Raw genomic sequence first — 16,121 nt, 5'->3', positions numbered from 1 at the left:
CCACAAAATGCTGAGGTGTAGTAAGTAATGCATTTGTTACTGTGCCTGTGCTACAGCCCCTACGTTTGTGCCTGTGTGATCCTGGTGCAGAAGACCAAAAATAGGAAAACTTGTTGAGGGCAGGGAGTATGTGACAGTACTACTAGTGTTGGGGCAAGATTGCCTGGTGTTTCAGAAGCAGGTTGTAGAAGCAACAGAGGTGATTGTGCTCTGTCATAGTTGAGGCAATTATAATATTTAGCAAGGATATTTGCCAAAATTAGTTTGTACTTTCTTAGCAAAGGGCCTTATTAGAAAAGTAATCTTATGCTATATTGAGTTATCCAGCAAGATTCAGTGTATCCTGAGGTCTCTACACAAAGGGGACAGCCAGGGATTTCTGGAGTCCTGTTCGTCCCATTCGTCCCATTCTATTGAGAGCACGCCCTTAGTTCCTGGGGGAAATGTAGTTTGAATTAGGAGGTGGTTTTCTAAGGCAGGAAAATTAAGTAGGAACAGAGAATTTAAACGGAAATCTCCTTTGGCTATCTGTTAAGCTTTTTGCCACTTTGGAGCTCAGGTCAAGTGGGGCTTAAAGTTTATACCACTTAAGGCTCTTTCAAGGAAAAATAACACTAAATAGGGCTCTTCTGAGGGCCTTGGAAGAGGGCTTGGGCAGGTGAGGAGTTCTGAAGCTTAAGTTTCATTAGTGTCTTGATAAATCTGTCTCTGCTTGACACTATGATGAGCTTGAAATTTATCTGTTCCCATTCCTTAAAGGCATTTAAAAAGCTCTTTAGCATGCATTATCTTAATTGAGCTTCATGTCCTAAGACCCAAAGGTGAAAACTTGCCTGAGGTTATAGTGCAAGTTCACAGTAGGTCTGGAGGGTAGTCCAAGTCTTCTGATTCTCAGTCCAGGGTTGGCACAACATGTAGATAGAGAATAGAACTTCCTTTACTTTGAAATGCTTCCAGCTCTGGAACTTTTTTCCTTCCCCAGTTAGTGATTTCTGCTATCACAGGATTTCTTGCTATTCAGCTTCCTATTCATTTATGTCCTTTATGTGCCCTTCTCTTCCTCACCCTGCTGACCTTGGTCAGGCAGTCTGCCCAGCCCCAGATCCTCAGGAGCCCACTTTAGAGTTTTACCACATATGCCTATATCCCTAAACAATGTATTGTTTTTGAGTACAAATATAATCACACTGTGTTCTTTAGGGACATGCTTTCTTTTTTGCTTCCTATTCTGTTCCTAAGATTCATCCAGATTGTTGTGGATAGCCATATAGTTCATTCACTTGCATGGCTCCATGGGATTCCTTTGTATGAAAATGTACAGTTTATTCTTGGACATTAATGGACATTTGGAGTTTATTACAGACAGTCCTGTCATGAGCGTTCTTGTACATGTCTCCTGCTGCACATGGCACCAGGAAGATGCCTTAAAACACAGCTTTCTTGCTGTATAATAATTGACATCTGTTGTCTCAGTCTCCTGACTTTCCTGTTGTATTCTGGCTTGTTGGACCAGCCAGCACTGATATCTCTGGCTAGTTGATATGTTGACATTCCCTGAATATTTACCCCTTTGATTGCTGTCGTTTTTTGACATCCCTGTGTATAGAATTTTCTGTGCTTTGCCTCAAACAAAGTCAATCCCTGTCCCTTGTAAGATCTTTGTACACCATGGAACTAAAGGGAAGGTCATGTGAATAGCCCCTGGCTGAAACACCACAGATTTCCACTGCTGTCACCAGTCTTCCGTAGAATTTCTCAAATAGATTTCTCAGTTTTGTTGTACAACTTTGGTCCATTACCAGAGTCCTTAAATAGTTGTCTTAACAATTAGACCAGTTTCATCACTGTTTTATGGGGAGAGGATCTGCCAGAATCTTCACAGTCATTTCAGAAGTCCCACCCCTCAGTGGTTTTGAAAGGTATTTTCACTTGGTAAAAATTCTAGGTCGGTAGTTTTTTTCTTTCTTTCTTTTTTTTTTTTTTTTTTTTTTAAAGTAAGCTCTATGCCCAGTGTGGGACTTGAACTCACAATCCCAAGATCAAGAGTTGCTGACTAGGCCAGCCAGGCCTCCTGACAGTTTCCTTCTTTCTAGAAAGATGTTGCTCTGCTTTACTCCCTTGCTTGCACCAACCATTCCTGAACAGAAATCCACTGCCATCCTTATCTGTGTTCCTTCTAATAAAGTTACTTTTTTTTTTCCTCTTCAGCTGCTTTTAAGATTTTCTTTCCTTCTTCTTCTTTTTTTTTTTTTTTTTTTTAAGATTTTTAAAATTTGGAGATCCCTGGGTGACTCAGTGGTTGACTCCCGATCCCAGGACTCCAGGATCACACCCTGGGCTGAAGGCAGGTACTAAACTGCTGAGCCACCCAGGGATCCCCAGGGAGAGAGAATCTCAAGCAGATTCTGCACTAAGCCACAGAGCCTAATGCAGAGCTTGATTTCAGGACCCTGAGATCATGACCTGAGCTGAAATCAAGCCACCCAAGCACCCTGATTCTCTTTCTTTCTATCACATATTTTAAGCAATTTTATTTTTATGTATTGGTGTGTGTGTGTGTGTTTTAATATGTTCATTGTGCTTGGAATTCATTTTGCTTCTTTAATGGATGGATTTAGTTTTCCTCAAATTGGGAGTATTTTTGGCCTTTTTTTTTTTTTTAAGTTTTTGCACTCCTGGGGTTCCAGTCACATATCTTTGCTACCTAGAATTATCCCACAGCCCCTTTTTGCTCTGTACAGTTATTTTCAGTCTTTTTTCTCTTTGTGTTTCATTTTGCATAGTTGTATGTATGCTAATTTACTAACCTTTTCTGCATTGTTGTTAAGAATTTGTTAACATTTGTGAAGTGGAGCACAGGGTATTGAATGGTGAGCCAAGTTCAACAAAAGACCATGAAAGAAATTGAAATAGAAAATTTTATTCGTCACAAGTCCTGGAGGAAGTACACGGCAATGGCGTGCCTTATGCCTGCAGAGCACACAGGAAGGTCAAAGCAGAGGGCAGACAGAGAGTGGCAGGATCTGGGGCACATGCCTTTATTAGGGTTTGTGGGTAGAGTGGTTCAGGTTTCTCAGGCTAAGGCCAGATTGGTCAATTCAAACCAAAAGAGCTCCATAGGGGTACACAAGGAGATGGCCCTAGGAGACAAGGGAGACTTGATCACAAAGGCTGTTGAGCTCATATCAGGAACTTACATCTTCTTGTGACTCTCTGCAGGCTGCTACATAGGGCTTGTCTGAGGGACCGTGTCATTTTAAGCACCACCACCACTCCCGCCCCCTTGGCCAAACAAAAGATATGCCAGGGCAGCAATACCTTGGAGTAGCTTAGCTAAACTTTCACAACTGTCTAATGTCGTTAATCTCATTCAGTGTATTTTTCTTCTCAGACATAGTGTTTTTCATCTCTAGAAGTTGATTTAGAGATCTTTTACATCTTTCATGTCTCAAATTAACATGGTTCAGTCTTCTAGCTTTTTGAATATATGGGATACAGTTATAATAATTGTTTTAATATGTTTTTCTTCTAGTTTTATCATATGGCCTTGCTTTTAAGCTTTGTTAGCCTGGAGACAGAATAGCATTTAATTTAGGGCTAATTTTACCCCACTGCTGAGGCAGAATCCTTCTGAGTACTCTACCTGACATGTCTGTGAAGTGTGAGGTTTTCTACTGTGGCTGGTGCAAATGGGCAGAAAGTCTTGTTCAAGGTATGGGTTGATGTTCATTGTTTTACGTAGGAATATCCAGTTTTTCCGGTACCATGTATTGAAAAGACTTTCCTTTTTCTTTGATCTGTTAGTACACCTTTGTTGAATATCAGTTGACTGTGTATTTACCATTTCCTGCAGGCCTCCATGAATGTTTGGCACTCAGGCAGCTCCTTCATTGTCCCTGTAGTGATTTACAATTTGTAGAGTGTTTTTTTCCATTGGGCAGAGATTATTCAGCAGTGAGGAACAGGGACACTGGTCCCATTGACACATGGGGCAGTGGACACATCCTGAGAACTCCGGTAACCATGCTGAGTCCCACCTTCTTATGATGGGAAGGTCCAGGCAGTGGTCATCTGCTGTCTGCTGACTTCATGCTCAACCCTCTTGTGTATTCCCTTGTGTCCACATGAAGTTTGTCAGGGACATTTTAGAAGAGAAAGTCCTCTGCAGTCCTGATGAATGAATTATTCAGCTGCATATTATCTACAGTGCATGGATGACTCGGGATCAGATGTCAAGAGTAGTGAGCAAGTTACAGAAGGACATGTGTATTAAGATTCTATTATACAAAAGCAAAACAGGGGCAGCCTGGGTGGCTCAGCGGTTTAGCGCCACCTTCAGCCCAGGGTGTGATCTTGGAGACCTGGGATCGAGTCCCATTTCGGGCTTCCTGCATGGAGCCTGCTTCTCCATCTGCTATGTCTCTGCCTCTCTCTCTCTCTCTATTCTCTCTCTTTCTCTCTCTGTGTATATGTGTGTGTCTCATGAATAAATATAATCTTAAAAAAAAAGCAAAACAGACAAGACCAAATAATATATAGTTTATAGATACATTGAAGTGTGGTAAAACTATACAGAATTTGGGATGGGTCCCTCTGAGCAGAAGAGAGAAGGCCATTGAGGAAGGACGTTTAGGAGGCTTCAGAGGTACTAGTAATGCTTGATTTCTTAGGCTGAGTGGTGAGTGTACAGGCATCGAGATTGTGTTGCTAGATTGTGTTGCTATTGTTTTTCTTTATTTTTTTTAAAGGATTTTATTGATTTATTCATGAGAGACAGAGAGAGAGAGAGAGAGGCAGAGACACAGACAGAGGGAAAAGCAGGCTCCACTCAGGGAACCTGATGTGGGACTCCATCACGCCCTGGGCCAAAGGCAGGTGCTAAAGCGCTGAGCCACCCAGGCATCCCATTATTGTTTTTCCTTAAACCATATGTGTACATTTCACATATTGTCATATAGAATGAAAATTATCTTGCCATTGCATCATATTTCCCCAGCAGTGATAAATGTTCCCTCTTCACACAGGCTGGACCATTGGAGGAGCTTTATTTGTACAGCCAGGTGTCTAAAGGAGGAAAACCAAATTCTTCATTGACACTTGGTATCTTGTTTTGCCCTGAGGTCTCATCCTTCTTTTGGACTCCTGGTGATGCAGAGGTCAATCAGAGACAGAACCATGCCTCAGTCCCTTGCTGCTTCTTGGATAGTGAGGGGGAACTTCCTCTTACGTTGGGTTTTTAGATTCACAGAACGGAGAAGGAATGACAGAGGCCTTTCAGTAAGGGCACCAGGGACAAGACAAAGAGCCAAGGAGATCTCCTCAAGAGTTAGCTACCTTGGTCACTGAGAAACCTCTGCAAAGGCACATCTCTTCAGACCAAAGTCTGACAGTCACAAATCCAGAGCAAATACTAGAAGTGTCATCACTTCAAAGGGGATTAGGATCTAAGAGACCAGGTAACAGGTACTGGACACCCAGTGAGTCACTTCAGTTATTTCATGTGTGCCCTGAGGATAATGATAGTTACTGCTCCCAGAGTCAGGCTAATGGGTAGCTGTGACACAAGACAGCCTCTCTGCACCAGTAGTAAAATCAGCTTCCATTTATTGAGTCCCTGCCCTGGGCCATGCCCCATAATGAGTGCTTTTCCAGCACTGCCTTGTGAATTTCTGTCTTCCTCTTTTCCATTTTGTTTCAAGGCTTCAGAGTATATATAGAGAGGAAATGCTGGAGGTAACCTCTTTTATCTGTGCTCTTTTCTGGAAGCTTTGGAAGGATGTTGTCCAGGAGACCTTTGAGTGGTATTTGACTTACTTCTGAGAAACTTCACGTTAGAGCTACACAGGTGGAGGGCGAGCCCAGGTCCTGGAAGGGTACAAGTAGCAAGCAGTAGGAGAGCAGTTCTTATCTCCTAATACCTATTGATCCCTCTTTTCTCTATAAACAGTAGGTAGAGTTATCTTGTGGCTGGAATTGATGAGGTCATAGTGTGAGGAGAGTGCTGAAAATCTTGGCTGGGCCCTGGGGAAGCTGGTAGAGGAGCTTAGACAGCAGAGGAGAGACTCCAGACAGCACTGTAGGACTCTTGAGGCTAAGAAGCAAAGAGAGCTAGTTGTCAGGCCATTTGGAGAGGGAAAAGGGGAGGAAACCAGGTAAGAACTCAAGGAGCCCAGATGCCACAGCACCTTGACCCCCTACAGACCTCTGCTCTGTACCTGGCTCCACCGCGGGTAGTTCTGTGACCTTGGGAGAAACTTCTCTAAGCTTGAGTCTCCCCATCAGTCCTGAAGAAGATTACCTTTTTGAATTGTTGGAAAGATGGAAAACTATGATGTATATTACATGCATGGCACAATGGCAAAATCTGTTCCCGTCCCTTTCCCTGACAAAACAGAGATTAAAGCATGTCCCATCCTGATGTGGGTGAGAGGAAAATCAGCAATTTCTGAGCTATTGGGGAAAACTGGAGGACTGAGGCTTCAAAAGTTCAGTGATGTCAGAGGATGAGATCGGGGAATGAGATAGCTAAAAGGCTGATGAGATGCTGTAGTCCAAGAGTGGGTTCTAGAGCTGAAGATTTCAGAGGTCATGATGTTCTGGATGCTGTTTTACTGCTATAGCATTGGAATTGTCCCTACAATCTCCAGAGCTTTGGGGCTACCTTCCTAGAGCTATAGCTCAAGGAATCGGTCCCTCTTCTTTGTCTTCTGTCCTCTACCTTAGCAGTTAAGGTATTAATGATAGTATTCCCAAGCTTGTGCCTTGAGCTCCCTAGAAGAATGGAAAGGATATAGCTTGGAACAGCTCCAGAGAACAGCTTTACCCAAGAGTCTTACGGGGGCTCTGGGTGCTTCATTTAAGCCTCCAAAGCAAGCCTAGTCTTAACACTTCTCATCTTAACTATCGATCCTTTCTTTGGTCTGCCCCCTAGGGCCCCTAACAAGCTATTCTGTATAAACCTTGGCCACCTAGGAAAAACAGCTCTCCTTAGACCTGAATCTTTGAACTGAAGAACCTACAACCAGTGTCCACATCCCACCCATCTTGCTTTTGTGAATGTAGAGGAGCAAGCCTCCAGTGTCTACAGAATCCCCTTATTGCCTAACTCAGATGTTCCTTTGCTGGCTACAGAGACCCTTAGGTCTCCTCATCAGTCCTTCAGCTGAGATGCTAGTGCTCTTTGCTGGGCTTTAGGTTAGGGATGTGGTATCATTATAGCCAAGGCACCTTCTGCCAAAATAGGACGAAGGAGAGTCTATAAACTCAGTGGTGGAGCAGACATACCCAGAGTCTTTTTCAGTGTGTTTCCCTGGAAGACAACCAAAAGTGAATGTGAATTTTGCCTCTCCCCCAGCAGTTGGTAACTTATTCACTTGTTTTTTGTTGTTGTTGTTGTTGTTGTTGTTTTGTTTGTTTGTTTTTTAATTCTTAATGCAGACTCTGATGCCTCATTTCTCTCTGAAACTCTGGGAGTGTACATTAGCTTCCCCAGAGCACAAGACTCAGCATAAAAATTGTGTAACTTAAGCATCACAAATACAAGGCTCCAGTCACCAGTGTGGTGCGCCCTGGTACCTGCAAAGACACTGAGATCTGGCCCCTAGGATCCAGCCCTCCAGCTCTGACTGCCTCTCTTTTCCTTCCAGGGAAAGTGCACTTCTTCTCTAGTGGTCTTCTGTTTTTTCACCGTCATCATGGAAGTATCATCCTTTCCAAGGATCACATGAATTCCATTTCGTTCTATGATGGGGTAGGTGTTTTACCAGTCCATGGCTTTGACATTCAGAAGAATACTCACACCTCTGACATGAAAACCAAGTAACTCCCTGTCCCTCCTTCACCACCATGGGTAGGGTGTCAGGAACCAGCATTGCCCTTGAGGCAGGCAAGCAGGAAGTTCCTGGAGAGGCCTGTCTGCTTGTCAACTTCACTGCTCCATTAAGGACTTAGCTAGAGGGATCCCTGGGTGGCGCAGCGGTTTAGTGCCTGCCTTTGGCCCAGGGCGCGATCCTGGAGACCCCGGGGTCGAATCCCACGTTGGGCTCCCGGTGCATGGAACCTGCTTCTCCCTCTGCCTATGTCTCTGCCTCTCTCTCTCTCTCTCTCTCTCTCTGTGTGTGTGTGTGTGTGTGTGTGTGTGTGTGACTATCATAAATAAATTAAAAAAAAAAAAAAAAAGACTTAGCTTGAAAAGACTTCTGGGTCAGGAGGGCCAACTGCTACCTATATCCAATTAACTCATCCCCAAAAGGACCAGAAAGTAGGCTAAAGAAGGCCTCAGATGACCCCCTTCACACCCAGGGACACAAAACCTCACCCACTTAAGACTGGGAAACTGTTCCTCTAGCACTGATAGGACTCCACTTACCGATTAGCATGAGAAAGAATTATAAGTGAACCAGAGAGAAGAGAAATGGCTCACTTTCCCCTTGAGGGCTCAGCCCCACCCACTGACACACTCAGACTTCCCCTCTACCTCTGTGAAAGTTCCACCCCCAGAACCATCCTTTAACTTCATCAGTTTATTTAACACTTTTCCCTCCCCTCAGCAAGGAAGAAAGCAGCTATGAGTTCTCCCTAGGCTGTACCTCTTGGCCAAGGCACAGCTCATCTCTTAGTATGACATCAGAGTGGAGGGCAGGCCCTCTAACTCTTTGGTTTCAGCCTCAAAACCGGCCTGTTTGGGAGCCAAGACAGAGACTAGGTAAGGTGGTTTAGTCAGATGGCTCCGAAAATAAGTTTTGTGAACAATTCAGAGAAAATTTTTTCTTCCACATATAACCTACCACCTTAAAGGGTGTACAGAAATGCAAGCAGGCCAACAAGATAGAAACCATGGCCTTATTAGATGAAAACTCTGATGAGGGAAGAAAAGGTGAACCATTCAAGTTCTGGGCCAGTAAGTTAGCTAATTTGGGGCGGGGGGAATGGATTCTTACCTCATAATCAAAAATCAAAATTAACTTCTGATAAATTAAAATTAAATATTTTTATATTTTGTAAGAAGAAAGAGGAATATAAGAATATAAAATGAATATATATTAAACTTCCAGGGACAAGAAGACTCTGTAAGCTTAGAAATGATATAAGAAATTCTGAAGGAAAAGTCAGATTTGACCACTTAAGGATTTTAAAAATTGGGACGCCTAGGTGGCTCAGTGGTTGAGCATTTGCCTTTAGTTCAGGTCATGATCCTGGGGTCCTGGGATCAAGTCCCACATGGGGCTCTCTTAGGGGAGCCTGCCTCTCCTTCTGCCTATGTCCCTGCTTCTCTCTCTGTGTCTCTCATGAATAAATAAAATCTTAAAAAAAAAAAAGATTTTAAAAATTTTGCCAAAAATTTGACTTATTGACATGTACTTTGTACACAATTAACTATGCCCATTTAAAGTTTTGACAGAATGTATACACTCATGAAACCACTGTTATAATTAAAAACAGACAACTTTCATCACCCCTAAAGTTTTCTTTTTTTTAAAGATTTTATTTATTTTTTCATGAGAGATACAAGAGGGAGAGGCAGAAACATAGGTAGAGGGAGAAGTAGGCTCCCTGTGGGGAGCCGAATGTGGGACCTGATCCCAGGACCCTGGGATTACACCTTGAGCTGAAGACAGAAGCTCAACCACTGAACCACCCAGGTACCTCAGCCCTAAAATTTTTTAATGCCCTTTTGCAGTTCCTCCTTCCGTCCACTTCTGGCTTTCTGTTACTAGATCAGTTTGCAGTTCTAAAATGTTATATAAATGGGGGTGCCTGGTGGCTCAGTCAATTAAGCATCTGACTCTTGATTTCGGCTCCGGTCATGATCTCAAGATGCTGGAATGGAATCCTGTGTTGGGTTCCACAATCAGCGGGGAGTCTGCTTGCAGATTTTCTCCCTCTCCCTCGAACCCTCCCCATGCTTTCACATGTGCTTGCTCTCTTTCTCAAATGAATAAATAAATCTTTAAGTAAAATGAAGTTATATAAATGGGCATCATACATTCTATACCCTTTTAAGTCTGTCATTTTTCACTCAGTATAATGATTTTTAGATTCATCCGTGTCGTTTGTATCAAAAGTCTGCTTTTCATTGCTGAGTAGTATTCCATGGTTTGGATATAGCATAAAATTTATCAAACTAATTTTTTTTTGAGATTTTATTTACTTATTCATGAGAGACCCACAGAGAGCGAGGCAGAGACAAAGGCAGAGGGAGAGGTAGGTTCTTCGGGGAGCCTGATACAGGACTCGATCCCAGGACTCTGGGATCATGCCCTGAGCTGAAAGCAGACGCTCAGCCACTGAGCCACCCAGGTGTCCCTATCAAACTAATTTATAATTTAAAACTCTAAAACGCCAAAGAATTTATTAAAAAGCAAAAAAATAAACTGGATAAAACATTTTTGGTGATTAAAACAAATGAGTTAATATTTCTTTTCCATGAAGAACTCTGTCTTTATTAACATGAGACTAGTTAACAGATATATGGAAGTATATCAGAGACAGCCTCTCACTACTATATATAACAATAAATTGGCAAAAAGTCAATAAAAAGGTCCTGTTGGCAAGGAGAAATGTAATATGAATTTCCAGCCATAGGGGAGGCTTTAGAGTAATGTAGAATACAATCTTTGAAAATATTTACTGATAGTTTGTAGCAAGTTGGCAGATGCTGATACCACTGATCAGTTTTGACAGAATGTATACACTCATGAAACCACTGTTATAATTAAAAACAGACAACTTTCATCACCCCTAAAGTTTTCTTTTTATTTATTTATTTATTTATTTATTTATTTTTAAATTTATGATAGTCATACAGAGAGAGAGAGAGAGGCAGAGACATAGGCAGAGGGAGAAGCAGGCTCCATGCACTGGGAGCCTGACGTGGGACTCGATCCCGGGTCTCCAGGATTGCGCCCCGGGCCAAAGGCAGGTGCCAAACCGCTACGCCACCCAGGGATCCCTAAAGTTTTCTTTTTTTAAAGATTTTATTTATTTATGATAGTATCATAAATTAAGTTTTAAAACTTAATTTAGTTTTAAAAGCAAGATACAGAATTTTAAAAATAGTATTTTATATTGCCTTAAAAAAGCAATTAGGGGATCTCTGGGTGGCTCAGCAGTTTGCTGCCTGCCTTCAGCATGGGACGTGATCCTGGAGTCCCGGGATCGCGTCCCGCGTCAGGCTCCCTGCATGGAGCCTGCTTCTCCCTCTGCCTGTGTCTTTGCCTCTCTCTCTCTCTGTGTCTCTCATGAATAAATAAATAAAATCTTAAAAAAAAAAAAAAAAGAAGAAGTAAGTAAGCGAATAGGAAAAAAAGACTAGAAGGAAAACTACTAAAATGTTAGTTCTGGTTGGGTTTAGGCAATGGGACTTTGACTTGATTTTTTTAATCTCCTCTATTCTATTTACTACTTTTTCACAATTTTAATTAGTGAACATGTATTACTTTTATAATGAAAATTTAAATGTTAAAAGATCCTTTCCCTAAGATCAGGACCATGACAAAGATGCTCATTTTTGCCATTTTTTTTTTTGTTGTTGTTGTTAAAAGATTTTAGGGCAGCCCGGGTGGCTCAGCAGTTTAGCACCTGCCTTCAGCCCAGGGTGTGATCCTGGAGACCCGGGATCGAGTCCCACGTCAGACTCCCTGCATGGAGCCTGTTTTTCCCTCTGCCTGTGTCTCTGCCTCACTCTCTCTCTCTCTCTCTCTCTCTCTCTGTGTGTCTCTCATGAATAAATAAATAAAATCTTTTTTAAAAGATTTTAAAAGAGAGCAAGAGAGAGAGATCACAAGCAGTGGGGTGAGGGGCAGAGGGAGAAGTAGACTCTCTGCTGAGCAGGGAGCCTGATTCAGGGCTCGATCCCAGGATTCCAGGATCATGACCTTAGCTGAAGGCAGATACTTAACTGGCCACCCAAGGGCCCCCATTTTTGCCATTTCTATTCAATATAGTATTGGAAGTTATAGCTAGAGCAATTAGGCAAGAAAAAGAATCAGAAGGCATCTAAATTGGAAGGGAAGAAGTTCTCTTTTCACAGATGACATGATCTTACATGTAGAAAACCCTAAAGATTCCACACAACAAAACTGCTAGAATTAATTAAATGATTTAACCAAAGTTGCAGGATACAAAATTGACACAATAAAATCAGTTGCACCCTAGCATTGGCCAATCTGAAAAAGTAAGAAAACAATTCCATTTACAGTAACACCAAAAAGAATAAATGAAGAATAAATTTAACCAGAGGTGAAAGACTTGTGCACTAAAAACTACAAAACAAAATAGAGAAGTTCTAGATAAATGGAAAGACACCCCATGTTCATAGATAGAAAGACTTAACATTGTTAAGACCACAATTCTACCCAAAGCAGTCTACAGATTCAGTGCAATTCCTATCAAAATTCAGTGGTATTTTTTACAGAAATAGAAAAATCCATTCTGAAATTCATATGGAATCTCATGGTATCCCCAAATAATCAAAATAATCTTAAAAAAGAATAAAGTTAGAAGACTCAGACTTTCTGATTTCAAAACTTACTACAAAGCTACAGTAATTAAACAACAGTGTGGTATTGGCATAAAGTCAGACGTATAGACCAATGTAATAGATCAGAAATAAACTTTCACCTGTGTAGCCAAATGATTTTCTACAAGGGTGCCACGGCCGTTCAATGGGAAAAGGACAGTCTTTTCAACAAATGTGCTAGGAAAATTAGACATCCACATGAAAAGAATGAAGTTAGTTCCTTACTTTATGCCATATAAAAAAAATGAACTCAACATGCAGCATAGGCTTAAATGTAAAAGCCAACACTATTAAACTCTTAGAAGAAAACATAGAAATAAAGTCCTCGTGACCTTGAAGGTAGGCAGTGATTTCTTGGATATGACAACAAAAGAAAAAATATATAAAAACTTATGTGCATCAAAGTACACTATCAAGAAAGTGAAAACAGGGTACCTGGGCAGCTTAGTTGGTTAAGTGTCTGCCTTCAGTTCAGGTCATGATGCCAGGGTCCTGGGATGAAGTTCTGCATCAGGTCTCTGCTCAGCAGCAAATTGACTTCTCCCTCTCCTTCTGTGATCTCTTTCACTCTCACTCTCTCTCAAATCAATTAATTAATTTTTTAAATAAGAAAGTGAAAACAAACCCACAAAATGGGAGCAAATATTTACAAATCATGGTTCATCTGGCCAGCTTGGTAGAGCATGTGAGTCTTGATTCTGGGGTCATGAGTTCAAGCCTCACATTGGGTGTAGAGCCTACTTTTTAAAAGAATCCTGGGCAAAAAAAAAAAAAAAAAAGTCCTGGGCAGCATGGGTGGCTCAGCAGGGGCAGCCTGGGTGGCTCAGCGGTTTAGCGCCGCCTTCAGCCCAGGGCGTGATCCTAGAGACCTGGGATGAGTCCCACGTCAGGTTCCCTGCATGGAACCTGCTTCTCCCTCTGCCTGTGTCTCTTCCTCTCTCATGAATAAATAAAATCTTAAAAAAAAAAAAAAAAAGAATCCTGTATCAGGGCACCTGGGTGGCTCAGCATTTGGGCACCCAGTTTGACTTTGGTTCAGGTCATGATCTCAGGGTTGTGAGCCCTGCATTGGTCTCTGTGTTTGGTGGGAGTCTCCTTGAGATTCTCTCTCTCCCTCTTCCCACCCCCCCGCCATTAAAATAAAAATTTTTTTTAAGATTTATTTATTTATTCATTCAGAGAGAGCGAGAGAGGCAGAGACACAGGCAGAGGGAGAAGCAGGCTCCATGAAGGAAGCCTGATGTGGGACTCGATCCCAGGTCTCCAGGATCACACCCCGGGCTGCAGGCGGCGCTAAACTGCTGTGCCACCAGGGCTACCCAAATTTTTAAAAAATATATATCTGATTAGGGATTGATACCATAGAAAAAATTTTGAGATGACTTTTTCAGTTTAGTAGAAAAGACCCTTGCACTTCCTGTATCTCCCCTAACTGGGTATTGGAAAGCACATCTATCACTGGACCCCAGTAAACCACTTAATGTGAAATAAATTACAGTGAAATTCACCACATGTGTTCTGACAGTGTTGTGAGGGTTAGTGTCATGCAAATGATTTTTCTCACTGATGCTCCATCTTTTTCTTTTTCAGGATTCCACAAGTGTTGTTGCTGTCCTTCTGATAGACTTCAAAAGCTCATTGCTTCCTCATCTCCCAGTTCATTTCCGTGGATCAAGCAATTTTCTGATGATTGCCCTTTTCCCCAAATCAAAGATATACCAAGCATTTTACTCAGAGGTAACACCAATCATCAGCAAAACAAATACTACTTTTTTTTCCCCTTAGGACTTTCGATGGTAAGGCCACATCTCAGGGCTAACAATGAAGTGATGAGAGGTAAAACTGGGAGGGCTGGTAGAGGTGGCTGCTTCTAATCCCCTTGGGTCCTGGAATGGTGCTTTTGTTATCTCTCATTTGAGAGATGAGAACCTAAAGGAACTTAACAAAAGGCTTTTTAGCTGCTAAGAGAAATCTTTGTCCTTTTAAATCCTAATTAGACACCTTTTTCTTTTAGCTACTTTATTGAAATATTTGGCCCTATCTGCTGGATCAGAGCTCTCTACCCTACCCTGGTCTCTCCCTTCCCATGGTTTACAGGCCCTCCCCTTGTTAATGGTCCCACCTGGCAGGCTGCATGTTATAGGCAATTCCATACAGATTGCATAAGTGAGGGAGCTTACCAAGAATTATACAACCCACTTGGAGACCAAGCAATAGCCAAAGTTAAACAGATGGCCAGCCTCATGACTGCTGGCAGTGCTCAGAAAGATCTGATTACAGCAGCTTGTGAGGAGACAGTGTCCCTCTCTCAAGCCAGATTGATGGAACACGGAAGAGAGAACTGGCCTGGCTACAGAATGGCATCTCAGGCTAGGCCTTGTCTCCTTCTTACTGCCTGCTGGTCCTTCCTACCTTTATGTGCTTACCCTTTCAATCCAGGAGCACATAGAGACAGCCCTTTAGATTCTCTTCAGTCATCCCTCTGCCCCTAGGCAGGACTTGTGTGAACTGCTCCTTCTGGTCTTGTCCCCAGGGAAGAACATGCCTCTGCTGCCAGAACAGTGTTACCTGACACCTTTCTCCGTGCTTCCTGGCCTCTAAAGAAGCAGAATCCCTAGGAGAGGAACCCAGAAAGAAATTCTAGTTTTGAAAAATACAAAACAAAATTGCTTCAGGCCTCTATTTTTGAAACAAACTTGTTTATTATGATGGTTTTTCTCTGTACTGACAGTCTAGATTTTCAACAACCATCAAATCCCCATGTGGATTCCATATCCTGTTGTTGGGTTTAAAGTGTTCTTTGCTCAAATTCTGTTTTGTTTAGGTCTTCTCCCCCTGGCAACAGCAGGCTAACTCAGGGCTGTCTTTAAAAGTGATCCAGGAAGATGGATTATCTGTGGAACAAAAGAGATTGTAAGTGGCTGCCTTCAGTGTTTATGCTTGTTTCCTTAAGCTGTGTGTGTCTGCTCTCTCTGCAGGACAACTTATGTAACACAGGGGTCTTGGCTTCTGAAAGGGCCAGCACAGTCATTTCAGTGCTGCCACTTGCAGGTAGCCAGTGCCCTTGGGGAAATAGAAGTCAGGAGAGATGAAATCCACCAAGAATCAGAAACCCATAATATTACCAAGGGTTTCAGGTAAAACTTCCTCCGTGCACACACCAGTCATCACATACTAATGCCGTATTGTATTTAAGTCAGTGAGATGCTTGTTTTGGAAGTGTTGACTCTGTCACGGGACCCTGGCTTGAAAGCATCAGAACAAGTTATGTAAAGTATGTATGCTATAGGGAGATGGAGTTCTAATCTGTGAACTTTTGATATTCCAGACACTCCAGTGCCCAGAAGCTCTTCAGTGTCCTGAGCCATTCTGCTGGGGAGAAACAGAGTCCTCTAAAACTACTCCCAGCCAAACTTCCAGAGCTAGACTGGTGAGCTCTGGTTTTCTATTTATAGGTATTTAATTTCTGGCTTTTGAAATGTCAGAAACCTCAGTGTTGGTCCTTTCTAAGCTCCTTTTTCTTCATAGCTTCTTAGGGATCAGCATAAAAGGTAGTAGTGACATACCATGTACAATTTTATTCTGTAGAGAGAATCTCTCT

At 42.2% G+C, this 16,121-nt stretch overlaps 1 protein-coding gene across 2 annotated transcripts in view; it reads left to right on the top strand.

Moving 5' to 3' along the window:
• DNAAF9 (dynein axonemal assembly factor 9) overlaps positions 1 to 16,121 on the top strand; it is a 155,646-nt gene that overhangs the window by 92,026 nt on the left and 47,499 nt on the right. For both annotated transcript variants that reach the window (XM_041732306.1, XM_041732304.1), the window contains exons 21-24: positions 7,647 to 7,750; positions 14,111 to 14,257; positions 15,345 to 15,433; positions 15,849 to 15,950. In XM_041732306.1, the coding sequence (XP_041588240.1) occupies positions 7,647 to 7,750; positions 14,111 to 14,257; positions 15,345 to 15,433; positions 15,849 to 15,950 (442 nt within the window). The remainder of the gene's footprint in view (positions 1 to 7,646; positions 7,751 to 14,110; positions 14,258 to 15,344; positions 15,434 to 15,848; positions 15,951 to 16,121) is intronic.

Source organism: Vulpes lagopus, chromosome 18 (genome assembly GCF_018345385.1).
Source record: "Vulpes lagopus strain Blue_001 chromosome 18, ASM1834538v1, whole genome shotgun sequence".
Lineage (NCBI taxonomy): Eukaryota > Metazoa > Chordata > Mammalia > Carnivora > Canidae > Vulpes > Vulpes lagopus.
The sequence above is the reverse complement of the archived record's forward strand: the minus strand, read 5'-3'. Positions and strand labels throughout refer to the sequence as shown.